Below are 22,263 nucleotides of genomic sequence, written 5' to 3'. Positions count from 1 at the left end.
CCTTTGTGCATGTATAAGAGTATTCTTGTCTTGAACCTTCTTTTTAGCTTGTTTTGAACCTATATTGCCTTGCATGCACGTAAAGTTGGAAACTTTACGTGTGAAACTAGCCCTAGGACTCCAGATCTATGAGTTGGAAGCAGTGAGATGGTCTAAAATCGTCTGAATATGGATGACTTAAGTAGACTCGGCGAGTCTGTTCTTGGACTCGACGAGTTGGGTCGCAAACCCTAACCTAGCTGCTTATGATGCAAATCAATGAGTTGAGTGGTGACTCAGTTAGTTGGACAGGCTAGGACTCGGATTGAAGGACTCGACGAGTCATGGGGTGACTCGGCGAGTCCAGTCGCGAATTGTGGGGTTCTGAGTTCATAAACTCGGCAAATCACTAGGATGACTCAGCGAGCAGGGTCAACCGGGAAGGTTGACTTTGACCAGGACTATGACTTTCACCAAGAGTTGACCAGTTTGACTTCAAAGGGGTATTTTTGTAATTTGGGCTCTGATGGTTATGGTTTCAATGAAGTTTTAGGCGGTGGTGTTCGTGGCGGTGATCGGGAGTTTTGATCTCATCTCTTCAGTTCAACATTTGCAAGGTGAGTTATCCTCACTATACTCAAGGGTATAAGGCACCAAGGTCGACCCTTTGATTTGTATTTGAGATAGTTACATTTGTGACATGATAGATCAGTATCCTGGTAGATTGGATGTGGTTATGCTTAGTGGCCTATAGTTAGGTCTAACTGTCTGTATGTTGGTAGGAGATTACCTGTTATATGTGCACTTGGTTGATTGGTAGTGGAGGGTATTCCATCCCGAGGATGATAGGGCCCTAGTATGTTGTCTCTATAAACTGTTATATGGCTATCCGATAGGTGCACATGTTTGTTAGTATGTGGGCTTTCCAACCCGATGGTTGTGGGCCAGGAGTCTTCCATCCCGGTAGGATGATTGGACTCATAGTAGGTGGGCATTCCAACCCGATGGTTGTGGTCTAGGAGTATTCCATCCCTGTAGGATGATTGGACTCATAGTAGGTGGGCATTCCAACCCGATGGTTAAGGGCCTAGGGTATTCCATCCTGATGGATGATTGGACCCATAGTAGTTATTGTAAGTGAAGGAGTGTGGGCATTCCAACCCGATGGTTGTGGGTCGAGAGTATTCCATCCCGAGGATGATTGGACTCGTAGTATATTGGAATTCCAACCCGATGGTTGAGGGTCAGGGGTATTCCAACTCGATGGTTGACTGCACCCATAGTATGGGTATTTGGGGGTAACTCACTAAGCTTTCGGGCTTACAGTTTTCAGTTATTGTTTCAGGTACATCACGAGATCGTGGAAAGGCAAAGGCGTGATCGTACCGCTCCTCATTTTTATGATGTTGTTTCTGGGATACTCTGATAATATAATATTTGGGAACCTTTTTGTAATAACTAATGGAACATGGATTGTTTATGAAAAGTTTAAATTGGTTGGAAATTTTTGGATGTTACACCATCCCTACAACCTCCTTGTGTACAAGATCTCTTCCTAACCCTTTGGTTAGAAGATCGGCTAAATTCAAATGAGCTCTTATAAACCTCACATATATCACACCCGTCATCATGAGCTCACGAATCATGCTATGTCTAACACCTAAATGTCTAGACTTTCCATTGTACACTTGACTATAAGTCTTAGCCAAGGTTGCAACACTATCACATCTGATATAAATGGTAGATATTGGTTTGGGCCATACTGGAATTTCATAAATCAAATTCCTTATCCACTCAACTTCTTTACCAGCAAAATACAATGCAACAAACTCAGATTCCATGGTTGAGTTAGTAATACAAGTATGTTTCTTAGATGCCCAAGAAATGGCACCTCCTCCAAGAAGAAACACCCAACCACTAGTAGTGGCGTGATCCTCTAAGTTTTTAATCCTGCTGGCATCTGAATAACCTTCCAAAACAGAAGGATAGCCACTATAAGTTAAACCATAATTCATGGTCCTTTCAAGTACTTGAATACTCTACTCACAGCTTGCCAATGATGTGTACTAGGATTACGAGAATATCTACTAAGCCTTCCCACAACATATGCTATATCAGGCCTAGTACTAGTCATGGCATACATTAGACATACATTAGGTAGAAGCTTAAGGCTAGGATATATAGGAGTCCTAACAGGAGAACAATTCTCAAATTAAACTTTTCCAATATCATCTCAATGTAATGAGAATGAGAAATTGAAATCCCATTGTTTCCTTGTTTAATTCTTATACCAAGAATTACCTCATCCTCCCCCATGTCTTTCATTTCAAAACTAGATGATACGAATTTCTTGGTTTTATAAATTTCTTCTAAGTACCAAAAATCAACATATCATCCACATATAAATAAATCATGACTCCTTTACCAGAAGTATCAAATTTTCTATATACACACTTGTCATCTTGGTTTAATGCAAAACCATTAGACAAGACAACATCACCAAACTTTTGATGTCATTGTTTTGGTGCTTGTTTCAAACCATATAATGATTTCTTTAACTTGCACACTTTGTGTTCTTTTCCAGGAATCACAAACCCTTCAGGTTGTTTCATGTATATTTCCTCATCCAAGTCACCATTCAAGAATGCACTTTTCACATCAATTTGAGGAATCACAAGATTATGTATAGTTGTATAGTAGAAAGTCTGGCAACAAGAGCATAATATCAAAGAAATCAATGCCTTCTTTTTGTCTAAAGCCTTGGATAACCAATCTGGCTTTATACTTATCAATTGTGCCATCCACCTTCATTTTTCTTTTGAGGATCCATTTACATCCTAATGCCTTGCAACCAGGAGGTAAATCAAACAATACCCAAGTATTGTTATGCATGATAGAATCAATCTCATCTTGAATTGCCTCTTTCCAAAAATGAACATCCCTAGAAGCCATAGTTTCACTGAAAGTCTTTGGATCCTCCTTAATAGTAAAACAATATTGATGTTGAGTCACAATCATATCCCTTGTTCCTTGAACTAAATATAGTTGAAAATCTGATCCAAAAGATTTAGCTTTTCTAGCTCTAGTACTCTTTTTAAGTTCATACATAGAACTTGTACCACCATAAGTATCTTCGGCTTGAGTTGTGTTCTTGCTAAAAAATTGTTGAATCATGTCCCTTGGTCTAGGTATAGATGTAAATCTTTCTTCATCAAATAGAGCATCTTTTGCCTCTATAACAGTGTTTACAGACACATAGTCATTAGATTCTAAAACATAGAATCTATAAGCTTTGGAATGCTCAACATATCCAATAAAGATACAATCTACACCTCTTTCACCCAATGTTTTCCTTTTGGTTTCAGTGAGCCTTACAACCGCTCTACAACCCCAAACTTTAAGACAACTCAAATTTGGTACCTTTTTACACCAAAGTTCATAAGGAGTATTCTTACTCCTTTTATTTGGATTTTTGTTCGAGATGTTACATGCAGTTAACATTGCCTCACCCCAAAACCCTTCACTTAATCCAGAATAGGACAACATGGAATTAACCGTTTCTTTTAAAGTCATATTCTTCCTTTCAGCTACACCATTTTATGGAGGTGTATAAGGAGCTGTGGTTTGATGTATTATCCAGTTGATTCAAAACAAATTGGATCATAATACTCACCACCTCTATTAGTATGCAAGACTTTTTTTAATTCATTTTTATGAAGCTCAACTTATTGTTTATAAATTTTAAATTTATCAAGTGCTTCATCCTTAGAATGTAGAAAATAGACATAGCAATATCTAGATGCATCATCAATAAAAGTAACAACATACTTTTTGTTTCCAAGGGAAGGTGTTGCATGGAAATCACATAAATCACTATGTATAAGTTCCAACACATTGCTTTCCCTAACAACATCTTTGAAATGTTGTCTTGTAATTTTAGTTAACATGCATGTTTTACATTTTTCATTATTTTGCAAATCAAAAGCAGGAATTAAACTCATTTTAGACATGTCTTCTAATCTCTTGTAATGAATGTGTCCTAGTCTAGCATGTCATAATTCATATTTATTAAAATTATTGCTAGTACTAGTAGAAGCCATGCAAATAGAATTATCAATAAAAGGATAATTAATATTAAGTCTAATCAGTTCATTGCATACATATCAATATCACATAAAAGAACCATGTCTTGACAAGATATACTTGTCACTTTCTAATACTTGTTTGTAACCACAATTATCTAAAACAATTTCAGACACAAGATTCTTTCGAATCCCCGGTACATATAAAACATTGTTAAGACATAAACTCTTTCCATAAGTAAAGTAAAGTAAAACATATCCTAAACCCTTGATTGGTTCAGTTGCAACATTTCCTATTTTCACCACATATCCATCTTCAATTGGTTGGCATTCCTTGAACCAACAAATATCTTTACATAAATGGCTTGTTGCTCCCGAATCAACACACCATGAAACATCATCATCCTGCACATAAAATGCTTCAGAAATCACCGAAATATAATTCTGAACATATTTACAATTCTGTGCGGAAACAGAAATCTGAACTTGTTGCTTTTCTGGATCCTTGGATCCACTTGGTCCAACACCAACCTTATTTACTTTGCGAAGATGAAAATCTTTCTTGAAGTCATCTGGTTTGTTACAATTCCAACAAACCAACTTAGCCTTCTTATTGGAAGACTTGTCATCCTTTCCTTTAAACTTTCTTTTTCCATTAGACTTCTTGAGATTCTTTAAACTTTCTCCTTCCTTTAGGATTGTTCATAGAAGAGGAACCAACTTGGTTCTTTCCTTTAGGATTGTTATCAAGTTATTGAGTCCTTAAGGACTCTTCAATCCGTAAATGACTTCCAAGTTGAGTCAAAGTTAATTCCCCTTTGTTATGTTTCAGATTATGTTTAAAATCTTTCCAAAAAGGGGCAGTTTGTTAATGATCACAACCACAGAAATGGCTTCATCCATTTCAGATTGTGTTGAGCAAACTGTCCCAGAATCCTTAACATTTCATGAAATTGTTCCATAAAAGGCTTGGAGTCAATCATCTTGTAATCCATAGAGTTACTAACAAGAAACTTCTTGCTAGAAGCATCTTCAGCCATGTATTTGGATTCAAGAGAATCCCACAGTTCTTTTGCATATTCGAAATTTTGATAGATATCAAAAAGAGAGTCAGATATACCATTGAGAACATGACCACGACATATGTAATCATCATTTTCCCACTTTGATCTCCTTCTTCTTGCCTCCAAAGGTTCATCTTCAACAAATTCTTGTAAGACTGGCATGGGTGTACTCAGAACATACACCGTTTTCGGAGTGGTAAGGATAAAGTGCATCTTCTTCTGCCATCTACGAAAATCTTGCCCTTCAAACTTGTTCAATTTGTCAAACTTGCTTGTCATATCCTTCACAAAATCACCACTTGCCATGATAACAAAATACTTTAATCTTTGTTAGAAACTTGAGGTAATAAAAGGCTTGGCAATTCTAAGAATCGTGTGTACAATTTCTGATTAAAGTATTTGGGTGGTACTCCCCACCTTTAATCGGATAAGACTCGAAAGAGTTTAAAGAACAGAGAATATGAAGTTATGATTTTCGTGATTGTTGTTGTATTAGGAAAAATGATGACCAAAATGATTAAGTACTCCATTTGTCTGAAAACTGTCAAGACAGTTTTCTTGTCCAAAAACTACTACAACTGTCAAAACCAGATTATAACAGTCATAAACTGTCACTAAAACCGGATCATTAATAAGGGTCAAAATTAATTAAAAAATTTGGTTCATTTACAAAAAATTCAGATTTTTAAGGCTTTTTTATATAGCAATATAACTCATACAAAAATTTCCGACCCCAGCCAGGGGCTTTGCCCCTTGGACCCCGCTCCCAAGGGCGTTGCCCCTGGACCCTCGTTCGTTTAGAGACTTCACCCTTAAATGACAGTCTACTTAGAATCTTGAATGAACTTAAACAAGTGTGCACTGCGCATCTACCTTACTTGTTTAATATTCAGCAAGATTGATTTTTGGTCAACAAGTCAATCCATTACACTTAAATACACACTGATGATACAAAATCACCAACATATTTGATTGTGGTTGTGGACAATGCTATCCATAGCAATTTTTGAAGAATAGACGGATATGAAGGATTGATGGTTGAAGGCTTCAAGATTTAAAGTTAAGTTAGAGTATTATTCAAGTCTAGTTTAGGGGGCCGGGGGGGGGGGGGGGGGGGGGAGGATAACATATATTAAACTAGAGTTAGATATTGTTATTACTATTAGGACTATGTTAGTCTGTAAATGGTGATAATTAATGGAAGCTAATGGCAGTTAACATGCCTCTTCCGAACCGGTGTGAATGAATAGTCACGATAGTTCACATACTCCCAATATATAAGCGCATGTAAAACCAAATATGATATATGATTTGTGATATATATTAATAAAAGATTGTGTTTAGAATTACCTTTCGTGTTGAATATTTTTGTTTGAATTTCTGGTCTTATCCTTATGTCCAACAGTTTCGAATTATAGTAATGAATAATTTTAAAATGAAAATTGTTGTTGTTGTTGTTGTTGTTGTTGTATAAATTATATTTTAATGTTGTAAAACTTAAATTATTTAAGTTATAGTGTTGAAAAAGTCTTTTAAGTTTAAAAAAATAGTTTATTTTAACAACATTTAGATGTTAGAAAACAAACAATCTTCTTGTTGTAGACTACAAACATTTGGTCTATATCTTATTTTATAAATGTTTGTAGATATGATCGACAGACTACATACATTTTACATTTAAAAAACAAACAACATGTAAAATGATAAATTTGATGAAGGGGAAGGTCGTCATTTACTCATTTAATACATGGCAGGCACCAAAATTGTTATAAAACCTTCCAATATGGATTGAAATTGAAAATTTTGTTATAAAACCTTCCCATATGGATTAAAACTTAAAAAACATTATTTTTGGACCTTATTTAAAAAGACTACCTAAAGACAAAGGACCACAGTTGTAACTTACTCAAGGATATAAAACAGAACACTTTACCACTGCAGAGCCAAAGAAGTAGAAAAGCAGCGGAAGATGAGTAGATAAGGAGACTCTAGAAACGACGTTGTGCCGCTCCCGGAGATATCCATTTTTGGCGGCTCTCTCATCTCCGGTAAGTGTGTTTCATCTGTATATTTTCGTTAATCCACACAATTATTCCGTAAATTTAGTAGAATTAAAAGTAAATATGAATTCTTAGCCATTTTGAATGAGCAATTTTGTTCCTTTTTGTGCAGCATATCCTAAAGTAGTTTAAATGATGTCATAATTGAAGATTATGCCTCGGGATTTGTGATTTGCTAGATGACTTCAAGTATTTTGGTGGTGGAAACATAAAATTCTCTTAAAATTAAGGTAGTAGAGAGTATTAAGTTGCTTAATGCTTATACTATTTCTATTGGTTCTTGTTGTTTAGATTTTCAAGTGCAATGTTGTATATATCTGATTGTGTTTTGTTTTCCCAATATTTCAGGTGAGATGGACATCAGCAACAGCCACAACAACCACATCTTATGGTTCTTCAAGCACAAAGGTTTCGATGACAAAGGCATTAACGAAATCTTGAGAAAATGCAAACGCCTCGAATCTGTCCAAAAACAAAACCTATCTGAAAACTGGGATTACTTAAAATCCATCGGAATCCAAGAACGAAAGCTTCCATCAATCATCACAAAATGTCCCAAAATCATGACCCTCGATCTAAACCAAAAACTCATCCCAATGATCCAATGCCTCACAACTCTCTCAACAAAACCCGAAGAAGTCCCTTCCGCCATAACCAAATTCCCCCACATTTTAACCCACAGCATCGAAGAAAAACTTTGCCCACTCCTCGGTTTCTTCGAGTCACTCGGTGTGTCAGGAACTCAACTCGGTAAATTAATCCTCCATAACCCTAGAATCATAAGCTACAGCATCGATTCGAAGCTTTCGGGGGTAGTTGACTTTCTTGTAAACATCGGTTTGACCAAAGACGGAATGATTGGGAAAATCTTGGTTAAAAACCCATCGATTATGGGGTACAATGTTGAGAAGCGATTACGACCCACAACCGAGTTTTTACTTTCGTTAGGGTTAACGAAATCGGATCTACAAAAGGTAGCGATTAATTTCCCGGAAGTTATGTGTAGAGATGTGGATAAGATTTTGAAGCCGAATCTTGATTATTTGAAAAGCCGTGGGTTTGATTCGCGGCAGATAGCGGGTTTAGTGGGGAGATATCCACCGATTTTGATTAAGAGTGTTAAGAACTCATTGGAACCGAGGATTAGGTTTTTGGTGGAGGTGATGGATAGGGGAATTGAAGAAGCTGTGGATTATCCCGAGTTTTTTCAGCATGGTTTGAAGAAGAGACTTGAGAGACGTGAGAAGCTTTTGAAACAGAAGAACGTTTCTTGCAGTTTGAGTGAAATGCTTGATTGTAATCATAAGAAGTTTCTTTCAAGATTTGATCTGGTTGCGAAAATTGTTTAAGTTATTCCTTCCATCTTCTCTTTGTGTAATTTGTAGTTGTTTTGAAGATTTTGTAATATGTAGTTGTTTTAAGCTCGTGAGCTATATATATGAGAATTTTAACTACTTAACAAAGAAAGTCATGAAAATGAACTTTTCTCAGCTATTTTAAAAAAAAAAATTGTGTATGAATAATCCTATTTTTTTTACGAGACAAAGTAAAAAGTAGCTGTTGGATTCTGTTTCGGATTCTTGTTCAATCTTTAGCTGAATATTCTCATTAGGAAATGAGTTTAAATCAGAAGAACAATAACAAATTTTCTGTTCACAATGTCATACATTATCTTCGGATGAGTTCATGTTTATATAAAATCTAATGAACAGCTTGCATATTTCTATTGACAACCATTTGTAGGAATTTATGGCTTTTGGGACATTATTCGCGAGTGTGCAATTGAGGCTGTTGGAAAAACAATGGTGTTTTGTCACAACTTTACGCTCGTGGAGTTAAGTTTGATAGATAAAATGTACAACTCGTTAATTCGTGTTTGGGATTTACTATTCTTGAAAAAAAAAAAAGTGGTATTTAAAATATATATGTCAAATATGGGATATTTTTTGAATAAATGTGATTATTAGATTAAAGGTTATTTTAGATATTTTTTTAGTTTTCTAAAAGGGTTTTTTAAATTCCTTGACTTATCTTCTTGCTTTTTTGATTATTATTTTAATAATTATCGTTTATCGAGAGCAAGTATTAAAGTTGATTCGGTTATTGTCGCACCAGGAACTTCAAGCAACTTCACACAAAACCCAACAGCTTTTGCCTTTTACTTTTAGTGGGTGGTTCAGAACACACGGTTCTTCCCTTCGCCACGCCGCCTCCGCCACCCTTCGATTCGCTTCATTCCTCCATTTTTATAATATCTTCAAGCTCCATCGGCACCACATACTCATGCTATACCGATCGTATGAGCTACAATTGGCTTAATTTTCTTCAATTTGCAGATTTTAGTTTTAACCACCGAACGCGTAACTGTTGGTGCTATGGTAGAGCTTGATTTTGCCAAAATTGACGTCTGATTTCCCAGTAAGTTCCTTTCGAGAACTCTGTATTGGTTTACATGTTGTTTGTGATACAATTTGGAGGGAGACGATATGAATTCTTAGTTTATGCAATCGAACTGAAGATTTTCGTTATATGAATGTTGTTTTAAATCATTTTCAACCGCTTATGATCGCCACATTACATAATTCAAACTCAATTGCAGATGCTACTTTTAGATGTTGTGAATGGGTACATTGAACATGACTGATTTAGCATAAGGAAAACATATGATGGTTACTAAATTAAGCAATCAAAACACAGATGTTGAGACTAATTTTAGCCTAAACAAAGATGTTTATGATCACAAACTTATCTCTAAAACTCGGATTTTTCTGTAATTCGAACTGTAAAGACGTTATGTTGTACCAACCTAATTTAATTTAATAAATGTCCTCCATGAATTAGTGAATTGTGAAGCATTAAATAACTTTCCATGAACAATCTAGGAAAAACAACGAAGATGGGTTCTGGTGATCGAATTCCTCATTGGAGTGTCTTTGATAATGTGAAGATGATACCTTCAAAGCCCGAATCTCTAATGGCAGCAATCAATTCGGGTATTTCTTCTCTAGAGTATGCCAAGGCTACGAAGCTTTTGAATTCTTCAGTTCCTTTTTCGAAGGATAAGAAGAGAATTGATGATGAAAACCCTAATTCCTCTTCTGTATATGATGTCCGAAGAGCAGATGAAGCTTATAAAGAAGGACTCGCATATTTGGCTGCAGGTGATCTTGAGGAGGCTTTTCAGTCCTTGAACTTGGCTCTTTCAAACTGCCCACCCACTAAGCCTGCAGTGGTTGCTAAGCTTCAGTCTCTTATTTCTCTCACAGCTCAACGCCTTCAAAAATCTCCCGCCTGATTTTCCTTTGGTTTCTTGTAGTTTTAGTGAAATTTTTTACTCAAGTTGCATATATGTTATGTTCTCAAATTCTCAAATATATTCAATCTCCAGTTTTTCCCATTATGTTTTTTTTTTTCCCTTTTTTTTCTAATTGTATATAGATAAAATGCAAGAAAACTATTTTAAGATAAATTTGTCCCTTGTGGTTTTGGTAAATCACTAAATCAGTTTGTTTAAGTAAAAAGCTGGTTATCCCAAGGTTGAAGATTATGTGATTAAATCATGTGTCAACTCTATTTTGGAGTGTTTCATATCAGGTGATCACCAATGAATGCGCCCTAAGAACTTCTCTTGGATCAGACTTGTCAATAGTATAAGACATCGCAATGGATTGGGAAATAAATTATGAACAAACTAAATAAAATATGATTTAATTCGACATGAAAAAAAAATAAACTTGTAATACATTTGTGAGTATTGTACAAGTTTATGCTAAACTTTAATAACACAACCATCTTTCTTATACAACAATTTGTATGAATAAATGACATTTAAGGAGAAAAAAGATTATGAGAAAAATAACCATAAGCATGGGAATGGAATCGGAAGGGCAAAATAAATGACACACATTCCTTCAACCATTCCATTTCATCATACAAAACAATCGATTTTCATTCTAATGGAATTAACCATTCCATTCTTTCCACGATTGCATTATATCAAACACTACCTACAAGTTCAACAAAAAAAAAAAGGAAAAACTAGTTCTAACACAATGGATCCTCCATTATTATTTAGTTGATGAGCAGATAACAAAATCCAACGAAAACAGCATTTGTGAAAACAACAATAGCAAGGATAAAAAGGTGAGCTATGAACCAGATTTTTTATGCTCTGTGCTCGATATATGAACCAGAAAGTCCAGATGTTCCCAGAACTGTCACCTGCAATTACAGAATAACATAGTTTCAATAACCATTTGTCCATTTCCAATGGAATGGGAATGAACCATTCCATTCCTTCCCTTATTCCATCATACCAAATACTACAATAATGTTTTGTTAAAGAGAAAGTGAGAAAGAGAGAGAGATGCAATACCCTTCCCCAATCACCACCAAGACCACTGCATCTCATTTTGAGATGAATAAGTTTCATTCCCAGCTCATTTTCAACCTTTTTCCGCAAATACCCTTCATCTGCTCCAAAAGAGTTCAAGTATGCATAGTAGCGTTCAAAGGCTACAGTTAAAGCATCAGCAACATCACCTGATAAAGGTTTCACATCCTGCAACATAAATTTTACCAATCGGACAAAATTTCATAAAAAAAAAAAAGACATATACTGATATAAAGCTTCCATGAAATTAATGTTACCTCGCCACTCAGTCCAACACTATCATCAATTTCCATTTTCAAAGTCACAAGGAAGCCAGTAAACTCATCAACTGCCTCTGCAGCACGTAGAAGGTTGGCTAATGCCTCTTGGCTAGCCTTGTCTTCAGTGTTCTTAGATAATGCTCGATTTGCTTTGTTGACAACACTGTCTGGAAGTTCAGCCCAGTTTACAGCCATGAGCTCCTTGAAGGCAACCTTGATATCACCATCTTTAATGTCTGGTAAGTGTGTCAACCCACCATCAGTCAAGCATCGTGTGCTTCCAATTCCCATTGCAAATGGAGAAAGACTTTCTATACATAGAGAATACCAGAATCAGTTTCCCTTTCCATGTCAGAAACTCGATTGAAGAACAAAACCAGAGAAAATCTGATGTGAAATATGAACAATTGGCATAATGTGAATAGGTTTTCTTTCTTCATCTAACGAATCATGCTTCATACGCGATTGTTTCTAAATCAAACTACTAAAACGTAGAGAGGATACTTCAAGGAAATAGTATTTAAAAAATCCTGAATTCCTGATAGACATTATTAGCCCTAAAATCGTAAGATGTCGTGATGAGATAGCAAATTAACAAATTCAAATTATTCTTCTCGAGGTAGAACAATAGATAGATAGAAACAAATAAAACGAAGGAAAAGAACGTTACTGTAAGGCAGTGAAGATGAAGGGTGCTGAAGGTAGCAGATTCCACGGCGGAGGCATTGGTTGTTGCTGTTCACGGGGGTGGGGGCGACTAAAACTACAGATCTCCGTGCGATCGAACGGTAGAGAGATCTCATCATCACCAATTTCTCCATTGCTGTGTTGATGTGTTTAGAGTAAGGATCGGAAAACGCTTCTCGAGCCCTTTTGGTATGCAGGAATGTCTTTGTTCTTGCAAATGAAATGAAAAGGACTCGGATGTTAACAATCAATTTCCAAAGATAATTTACATTTAAGTCCCATACTAGAAAAATATATATCAAACTAAACCCTATAATATTTGTTAGCTTTATTTATTTTAGTTGGGTTCGATTCCGATGAGCACTTCAATTTTGGTGAAGATGTCTGGACAATTCTCGTTCATCCATTATGTCGAGAGCAATAACGTCAAATGCAAGTATTAGATCTGACATCATCGCATGTGGCGCTTGTTCATAGAATGCAATGCGGATTCGATGATATAATCACATGTTACGCATGTTCATACAACATAACTAAGCCGAGTTTTTATTATATTTTTATTTGCTTTAAATAAACTCGGCTTTTAGTTTTTTTTCTTCATTTTATTTTTCATTTAAAACTCGTTTTTGTCATTTTTTTTTATATATCATTAAGAATTCTTAGGCTTAAGAATCATAACAAGTTTTGGATCTTGGAGCCTAACGAGGTTTTGTACACAACAAGATTTGGATCATTAGACTGAGAGTAATCTACAAGTGGTTCTTATGGTTTGCAAAAATTGTGGATATAATCCAAAATGTTTCAACTTATATTGAAAGTTCAAAATTAAATACTTTATGTGGATTTTGTCACTGTCAAACATAAAAATACTACAATACGTATATAATTTTTTATTTTTCAAAATTTTATATTTATTTTAATATTTTTATAATTAAAAAATAAAAAGCCATCCTACCCTTCCCACCCCCACCCATAATACCACATTCACACACACACACACATATACACACACAAGAAACACACATATCCTTTTTATATCATCGACATTCTTTCTCATTTCTTTGTTTATCTAATGTAAACAAGGTCGCAGTAGTCTATACCTTCAATGGACTTGACCAACTTTGTTGAAAAAGGTGTTATACAGATCAGAGTGTCATCGAACCTCTACAACCCCATTGGAAAAGGTTCTATATACCTTCATTGGTCTTTCTAGTGACAAAGTTCCCTTTCCACCGCCTCCTCTCCACTAACGAACGAATATGAAGCTTCCATGCTTCACCTTCCACATACTCTTTTCCAAAGATTAACATGTCTGGAGCTTTCAAATGAACATATATGCTCTATTTGCCTATGAGAATTCAAGAAAAATAATCCCATTTGATTATGGTGAATTACATATTATTGGTTTGGAGCATTAAACTGTCATCACCACGAACTCGAAAATGGCATCAAAGCCTCTGTTTTTTCTGTGTACTAACTATTAGGTGAAAAGTGGAATTAAATGATTTCCAAAATGAATTTTAGATGAATCCTAATTAAGATTGTTTTGATATAATTGGTCTATTTTTTCTATGTACAATCTATTGTGTAACATCCCGTTTTCGGATTTGCTTTACAATTCCATGCTCGGGGGTCGTAATCTGAGTATGAGAAGGTTATGAGATTTTGAAGGAGAAAGGTTTAGGCCTTCTTGGATATGGATAAGGTGGATCGTGTGTGAGAATAGGGTTCGGGTTGTACTTTAGGTCCCAAGATTATCGGCAAAGGTGTTGGTTTGGGCTTTTCATGAATTTTGGGTCTGAGCTCGAGTGGGCTCTAGGATATAAACTTGATAGAAGGGTAGAGCTTCTCGTTACCTTCTCGTGGATATAAAGTTCGTCGAAAATGGACATCGGGTAAGGAAGATATGACGCTTGGAAATTTTTGGCATAAATGGTCCCTTAAGGAGAAAAGTTGGCATGGAAGGCCATGCATGTGAAATGGAAGCGCGTGGGTACGCCCAACGTAAGGCTGGGTTATGCCCATCGTATGAGGGAAATGGTTGCGGGTGCTCCTTGGCGTACACCCAGCGTACGTCTAGAGCCCAAAAACCCTAAATTTAGGGTGTGCCACTATTTATAGAACACTATAGTTCAAACCTTAGTCTCCATGTTTGTTCCCCAACCTCAAAGAAGCCATGGAACGTCTCATATCTTCAACCTTGGGTGATTTGGTCTTCAAGAGGGTTATTTTTGTGATGTAAGCTTGGGATTTTCAAAATAAGAAGTTTGCAAGGTAGAACTTGGGAGTTTGGAGCTTATAGATCTGGAATATCATCATCATTTGGAGCTCTTCTGAGGTATAAAGTTCATAACTTTACTTAAGAATGCATAAATCTTGTGTAGTGAAGTTTTGGAGTTGTTTTGGTCCCAAGTTTGGACCTTTATGTTGGAATCTCGTTTTTGAGCTTAGGGTTGCCACCCTCAGAGCTAAAAGGGTCCCATAAGCAGTAAAGTTTCAATCTTGATGGTCCTAATGAGTGCATGTATGATATCTAGCCCTTGTTATGGAAGTATGTTGTTGCCTTTTGAGTTTGAGCTTATTTGGTGGATTTCAAGTCACCAAGATTATGACTTTAAGGATTAAGAGGATAATAAGGACCTGGATCTGAATTTGTAGCCTCTAGAATGAAGTAATAAGCACTTAATGGAAAATGGCTTAACAGGAAGGTTATGTTGAGCGTATGTGCAGGTACGCCCAACGTACTTGCCATCGAGTCGGTACGCTTAGCGTACATAGGTGTACGCCCCGCGTAACTTGTCTGTGTTGGACCTTGTGTTTTGGGCCATGCTTTGGGCTGTTGGGCCATTAATAGTCTGAAGTTATGGTCCAAGGATATATTTGGGCTTGGGGTGAGGCCATTAGAGGGAGTGGGCCTAGTTTAGCAAAGTGGGCCTTTAGTGGGCTTGGGGAGTTTATCTAATGTTGGGCCTACAATTTAGAATGAGAATTGGGCCTTGGTGGGCCCAATGGGTTTTAGGTCATTAATGGGCTGGTCAGTGGGCTACCTCTAGACCTAAAGAGTGAGAGTTGGACTTAGTTCCTAATTGGGATAATTGTGGGTTTTGGCACAGATTTAGAGGTCAGTGTATAGCAACAGAATTACTAGAGGTTGTTCATCATACGAGGTGAGTCTTCTCACTATACTTTACCTTGAGTGGTAGTTATGTGTGACCGGAAGGTATTATGTGCTTACATTGAGTATTATGTTATCCTGCCTTATGTGTTATGTTGTGCATTATTTCTTTGTGATTTATGTCATGCGGAGCTTTATAGACCGGACCAGAGGGTCCAACGATTTATGAGGCCAGAGGGTCCTCAACCAAACCGGACCGGAGGGTCCAACGAGCTAGACCGGACCAGAGGGTCCAACGAACTATGGGACTGGAGGGTCCCGCTAAGACACAATGACCGGAGGGTCTTACAGAGTATAGCCTCGTGTGGCGAATTTGTTGTATGTGGTATTTTGGGGAACTCACTAAGCTTCGTGCTTACCGTGTTATGTGTTATGTGTTTCAGGTTCTTATCAGGATCGTGGGAAGGCAGTGGCTCGATTGTACACACAAGAGAAAAGAGTCATGAATGAGGATCCTGTATTTTGATAATTACTTTTGAAAACTAATTTGAAATATGTTATGACATCGACACTTGAGATTTTGAGAATTATTATATTTGATGTTGGTAATTTAAAATCAATTAAAAATTTTGTTTGAAAATTTACGGTGTTACATATTGGATGCTCTGATTAGGTCCTCTGTTATTCTAAATGTACAAACTTTTCCTTGTGAAAATCTAGTCATGTTGATAAATCTTATATAAATGATAAAATAGAGGATTATGAATTGAGGTTTTACTTGTGTAAAATCTTACATCTGAAAAATTCCATTTTGGTAATTGGGTTTTATTAGTGTAAATTTTTGAGGATTCACATTTTGATCCACAATATGTTTACGAGAATAATGGAAGATCGACTGTAAAGTGAAATTACTTTTGGCTTTCTTTTTTATGTCAGAAAATGGACCTGATTTGTTGTTCATGTTGGTTCATAAAAAATTGAAGGAAAATAGGTGATTTTAATCGTGTTGGTGTAAAATTATTAAATTGTTCTTGACTTGCAGATATTATTTGTGTGTGTGTGTGAGAGAGAGAGAGAGAAAGGGGGGGGGGGGGGGGAGAACGGCCAGGTTAGGGTTGGGAACATGTTTTTTTTTTTTTAATTAAAAAGTTATTAAAAAAACTAAAATGGAAAAATAGTCATCTAAATTTTTTAAGGACCAAAACCATAAGTATCTTTTAATTTTGGATCTTCATGCAAGTTGAAAATTTTTTGGATCATATTTCTAGTTTTTATGCAAACCACTAAGACTAAGGGGCTGTTTGTTTACCTCTTAAAAATTTAGATTCAGATTGTTTTTGTTTGCCTCTTATATTTTACCTCTTAAAATTGTAAATACCTCTTAATTTTTCAGATATTAAACAACATCTGAATTTTAAAAAGAAAGACGCGTTCCTGTTGTACCCTAGACATCGACCTGCACCAAAACACGCCTCCTCTTCTTCTTCTCCTCCCTCTGTGCGTCTTCTTCCCTTCACCCCCCCTATTCGCCAGCAAAGCTGCTCCCCGCCGCCGCCGCCTGAAACGCCACCATCGTCGCCGTCTGGAACGACAGTTCGTCCTCCGCCTCCGACAACAGGTTTGTTTCTTCCTTTTTTTTCCCCAAACTGGATATTTGTTCTGTTTTTTATAAATAATTTGGTTTGAAATAAACGAAATCAGCTTTCTCTTCTTCATCCATAGAAAGAGGGGAATATTACTAATCGTTTGTAAGCTCCGACTACACCTCGACGCAACCTCTGACTACACGTCGGTGTTACCTTTGCCTGCAGCAGCTCTGCCTCCAGCTCCGGTTGCAGGTCCGCTTTTCGCTCTTCCTTTATGAACAATTCCTTTGAATTTATTCTGAGCTTTAACTTCCGATAATGGATTGATTGATTATGCAAGTTTTGTATTGATTGATATGGGGTGATTTTTGTATTGATTTACTATGCAAGTTTGATCCACTTATCACAAAGAGTCTAATAATCGATTGGTTAACATTACAGATTCTGATAATCGACTATCAAAAAGACGCAAACTTGTTTCTCTTTGGCAAGTATGCTTCTCATAACATCACAGATTCACAAATTGTGTCATTCTGATATAAATGTTTGTTTAGATGATTTTATTTAATAAGTAATAACTTCAAAGTCTTTATATCCCACATGCTTTTATTCTGTCATTCTGAAATTTTGATGCTGAAATCAGATTTGAGTTTGATGTTCTAGCTGTTATCATAAATTATGCATTACTTTTGCTGAATTGTGCATTTGTTTTGTTGAAATTTTTGTTAAAAATGTGCCTTTGATTTTATGGCAATGGAGGAGAACAATGGTCAAGAACAAGGGGGAGAGAGAATGATAGCCAAAACATACACGATATGGAATGGAGTTTAGAAGGCAACGAATACATGAATAATTTGCGTGACCGATTGCGAATCAATTGGGGTCAAATTAAATTTGTAGGATTTTATTTGGATTTTGGTATGATTTTGTGGATTTAAAAATATTTATGTTTGATTTGGATTTGTGTTTAATTTTGATTTATGTTAAATTTGGATTTTATATTGTGTTTATATATTTTTATATTTCTATAAGAAATTTATTAGGCTATTTTCTAAACAAACACTTGGATTCAATAAAAAATAAAACAGAAGGGTAAAATGGTCATTTTAATAATTCAGCACAGCAATTCAGAGGTCTCAACCAAATAACATGTTAAACATTCAGCTTTTAAAATTTCAGTTCCTCTTAGAAATTCGGATCTCTTAAAAATTCAGATCCTGCCAAACAGCCCCTAATTTTGCATTTTTTTCTTACACTTAATAATGATAACATTTTAGACTATAATATGTTTTGAGTAATATCATTTTTGGATCATAATAAGTTTTAGATCTTAAAATTTCTTATATAAGGTTTTCATTCATAACATTTCTGGATTTTTATTTATAATAAATTTGAATCATATTAAGTATTGAATCATATGATTCATAGCATTTTTGGATTTTAATAAGTTTTGATTCATAACAAATTTGGTTCATAATATTTTTAGATTATAATAAATTTTGATTCATGACAAATTTGATTTATAAAATTTTGAATTAGAAAAGATTTTTTTGTTCATAATATTTTTTTATTATAAATATTTTTTGGTTAATTTGATGGGTGTTTTCTACTTAAAAATAAAAAGAAATAAAACTTATTTAGAAAAAAAAATCTTTTTACAACCATACTAATATAGTGTAGAATGATCCTTTAAATCTTTATGCTTTTTGGAGACTCTTTTATTATATTTTTTTTACAATAATAAAAAATATTTTTCAAATTTTTCATGATGATATTTGTTTTGTAAAAAATTAAATTTTAAGAAAATAAATATTTTTACAAAGAAAGAAAAATATGGCCCAAAAGGCAAAAACATAACGAGGGAAAAAACCCCACAAAACCGAAGGATGGCAAGTGTGGGCGTGTGGCAAATAGGGGTGGATTCTCATCGAGATTACTATATTACCCTTTGTAATTTGTCTTATCCACCCACAAGTTTTAATTTTTAGAGAAATAACCCCAAACTTATAAGACATGTCAATTTTCACGTTAAATTTAAATCTGAGTCACCATAGTTTTTAAGATTAGAATTCCAAATTTGTTCTTGGTCGCAATAAAATTGGAGTCCTCATCCGGTCCGACTTCTATTTTAAGTATTATAGTATATTATATAATTATAATAATTTACAACATGTAAATATTATTTTATTAATATTTAAAGAAAATCCAAACATAACAGCAAAAAAAACATTAAAATGTGATTTTTTTAACACCAAATATATTTTCAGCTTCAATCATACACTAAAAATCACACAAAAACATATTTTAATAATTAAATAGCATATTCTTTAAAATTATCTATATTTTTTATGAGTTTTACTAATGTATAATATAGTTAATGATTAAATTTAAAATACTTAAATATCTACTAATAATACAGGTTTAAGGTTGTCGCATTTATAATATCTTTATTTTTACATTACACAAAGTTTAATTAGCATCAACACAATAGAACAAGATGTAACACCCTTTTAATGTCTCTTTATTTATCTTAATTTACAAATAAATCATAAACTAAAATTTACTTATGAAAAAACATGAATTATCGGTAAAAATGAGATTTGACCAAATTTTTTTCTCGATTTACCGGTTTCATTATAGAACCCAGACGCTTTACAGTCTTATTATTTTACCTTAATTTACGAATAAGTCTTAAATTAAATTTTGTTTACAAAAAAACATGAATTATTGGTAAAAGTGTTGCCATTTTTTTTCCGTATAACACACATTTTATTGGTTGCATTGTTGACCTGGACGTCTAGTTATTAAATGAGTTGATGAGATGAATATGTTGGGTAATATAATGTTACGTCCGTAAAACTTGATATCCTGTTACTAGGGCTGTTCACTGTTCGGATAAAACCGAATTATCCAATTGGACAATTTGGATTGGACTATTTGGTTCGGATATTCGGATTTTTGGATTGGTTTTCAACAAAACCGAATTATTATTTTGGTTTTTGGATTGGTTTTGGTTTATAAAATAAGAACCGAATAGTCCAAAAAAACCGAATAAATATTTATTATTTATCTATTAATAATATATATATCTATAGTTATTTATTAATTTTGTAATTTATTTTTTCAAATAGGTTCAAAACATTTCACCCGATAAAAAAAACATTAATATGCATTTTCTCTCAAAAGTTTTCTATCTATAAAATATTTAACTATTATATATCTTCTTATTATTTGTTTATAAATTTAAAATCACAACTAAATAATTTGTTTTTGCTTCTTGTGTAAAGTTGGGTAATATGATAATTATATGTCGTGTTAAAATGTTTCGGTTTTTGAAAACCGAATTATAAAAACCGATCCAACCGAATTGTAATTGGTTTGGATCGGATCGGATTTGAATTTAGTTTGGACTATTTGGATTCATGTTTTGAAAACCGAAATCAATTTGGATTCACTTGATTGGATCGGATCAAACCGATCCATCCAAACGAACACCCCGACCTGTTACATTGTATATTTTTTGGAATATGATATTCATCAAATGAATATTATAATAATTATATAAACTATCAATAACTTCATCATTTTTTAAGTTTATAAAAAAATTCAAATTGTCTAATTATATTTTATGTAACCTAACATATCCATCTCATCAACTTATTTCCCACCTTTTTTTCCGATAACACATATCTTACTGGTTTCATTGCTGACTTGGACGCTTACTCATTACATGAGCTGATGAGATGAATATCAAGTTTTACGGTAAACATAACATTACATAACCCGTCATATTAATCTCTTCAATTCATTTAATGATTAGATATCCGTATCAGCAACGAAACTCGTAAAATGTGTATTAAAAGGAGAAAAATATTAATGGTAATATATGTTTTTTCATAAACAATTTTTATTTTGAGATTTATTCGTAAATTAAGGTAAAATAATAATATTTTAATACGTCCAGGTCAGCAATGAAACCAGTAAACCCGAGAAAAAAAGACAAAATCGTCATTTTTATCGGTAATTCATGTTTTTTGTAAATAAATTTTAGTTTGAGACTTATTTGAAGATTATGGTAAAATAATAAAATTTTAATGGAGATTTTCCTTGTTTATACGACTAATTCTATTATGTGGACCTTATTTTAGACCGAATTAATTTGGGATTATTGCAGAAAAGTCTCATTATTTTGGAAAAAAATTTAATAAAGTCCTATAAGTTTTTTTTTTTAATAGAAAAAAGTCATGCTTATTTAACATTTTGTCCAAATTAACGAAAAGATCATTTTTTATATTTGAACAACAAATTGATTTTCTCAAAATAATAAAACTTTTCGGTTAAAAAAAACTGATAGGACTTTATCAAAAGTTTTTCTAAAATAATGAAACTTTTCCACATAAAACCTGAATTAATTTGTTTACTCCATTAATTAGGTCGATTATGTGGTTGGTTGATTAGTGAGTCACCAAGCTTTCCGTTGGTTTGCTCAATTATATAAACTGTGTGCACCGTGTGGAGACGATGAGAGGTATCAAGAAACGGCAAATCGGGTTGAAACAAAAAGAAAATGAAAAGGTTGAATCTCATTCTCATTTTTATTCTTTCAGCTTATAAACCAAACACGTCATATAACTATCATTCATATACTTGAGCCAAATACCCTGCAAACCTTTCTATTTTGGCATCAAAAGAATCTTTTTACTTTTTAGTACATGATAGTAAAGTAATAGTAATCCAGCTTTTAGGATTTTATGCGCACACCAACAATCAAAATATCAAATAGGAAAAGTTTGGGATGTTCATTTACAACCATATTTTTTTTTCTAATATCAGGTCAAGTCAAGGTTAAAGTTTATGAGTCTCAAACCTAAGACCCATTTCATTTTGAATTATTTAAAGGGAAAATGACAAAAATAGTCATTTACACTAATGGAATTAAAAAAATAACAAAAAAAAAATCAAAATTATAAAATTAGCCCACAATTTCGCAGATGGAGATGCCCCATCTGCGAAATCAGCATCTCATCTGCGAATGTA

The 22,263-nt window shown here is 34.2% G+C and overlaps 2 protein-coding genes and 1 long non-coding RNA gene across 3 annotated transcripts; 2 read left to right on the top strand and 1 right to left on the bottom strand.

Annotated features, from left to right (window-relative positions):
• Positions 1 to 7,031: 7,031 nt before the first annotated feature.
• Positions 7,032 to 8,652, top strand: LOC145078101 (transcription termination factor MTERF6, chloroplastic/mitochondrial-like). Its single transcript, XM_079023043.1, has 3 exons — positions 7,032 to 7,173; positions 7,298 to 7,415; positions 7,534 to 8,652. Exon 3 carries the CDS (start codon positions 7,539 to 7,541, stop codon positions 8,532 to 8,534), a length of 996 nt encoding a protein of 331 aa, XP_078879169.1. The 5' UTR covers positions 7,032 to 7,173; positions 7,298 to 7,415; positions 7,534 to 7,538; the 3' UTR covers positions 8,535 to 8,652.
• A 605-nt stretch (positions 8,653 to 9,257) lies between these two features.
• LOC145077990 (uncharacterized) lies at positions 9,258 to 10,582 on the top strand. The gene is made up of 2 exons (XR_013693644.1): positions 9,258 to 9,603; positions 10,068 to 10,582. It is a non-coding gene; the product is annotated as an uncharacterized LOC145077990 (long non-coding RNA).
• A 485-nt stretch (positions 10,583 to 11,067) lies between these two features.
• Positions 11,068 to 12,887, bottom strand: LOC145077824 (succinate dehydrogenase subunit 5, mitochondrial-like). Its single transcript, XM_079023042.1, has 4 exons — positions 12,509 to 12,887; positions 11,836 to 12,149; positions 11,561 to 11,746; positions 11,068 to 11,406 (listed from the first exon to the last, which is right to left on the bottom strand). The coding sequence occupies exons 1-4, from the start codon at positions 12,657 to 12,659 to the stop codon at positions 11,350 to 11,352; spliced, it is 708 nt and encodes a 235-aa protein (XP_078879168.1). The 5' UTR covers positions 12,660 to 12,887; the 3' UTR covers positions 11,068 to 11,349.
• Positions 12,888 to 22,263: the final 9,376 nt, after the last annotated feature.

This window comes from Lactuca serriola, chromosome 1, assembly GCF_051521515.1.
Source record: "Lactuca serriola cultivar US96UC23 chromosome 1, Lser_US96UC23_V15, whole genome shotgun sequence".
NCBI lineage: Eukaryota > Viridiplantae > Streptophyta > Magnoliopsida > Asterales > Asteraceae > Lactuca > Lactuca serriola.
The sequence above is the reverse complement of the archived record's forward strand: the minus strand, read 5'-3'. Positions and strand labels throughout refer to the sequence as shown.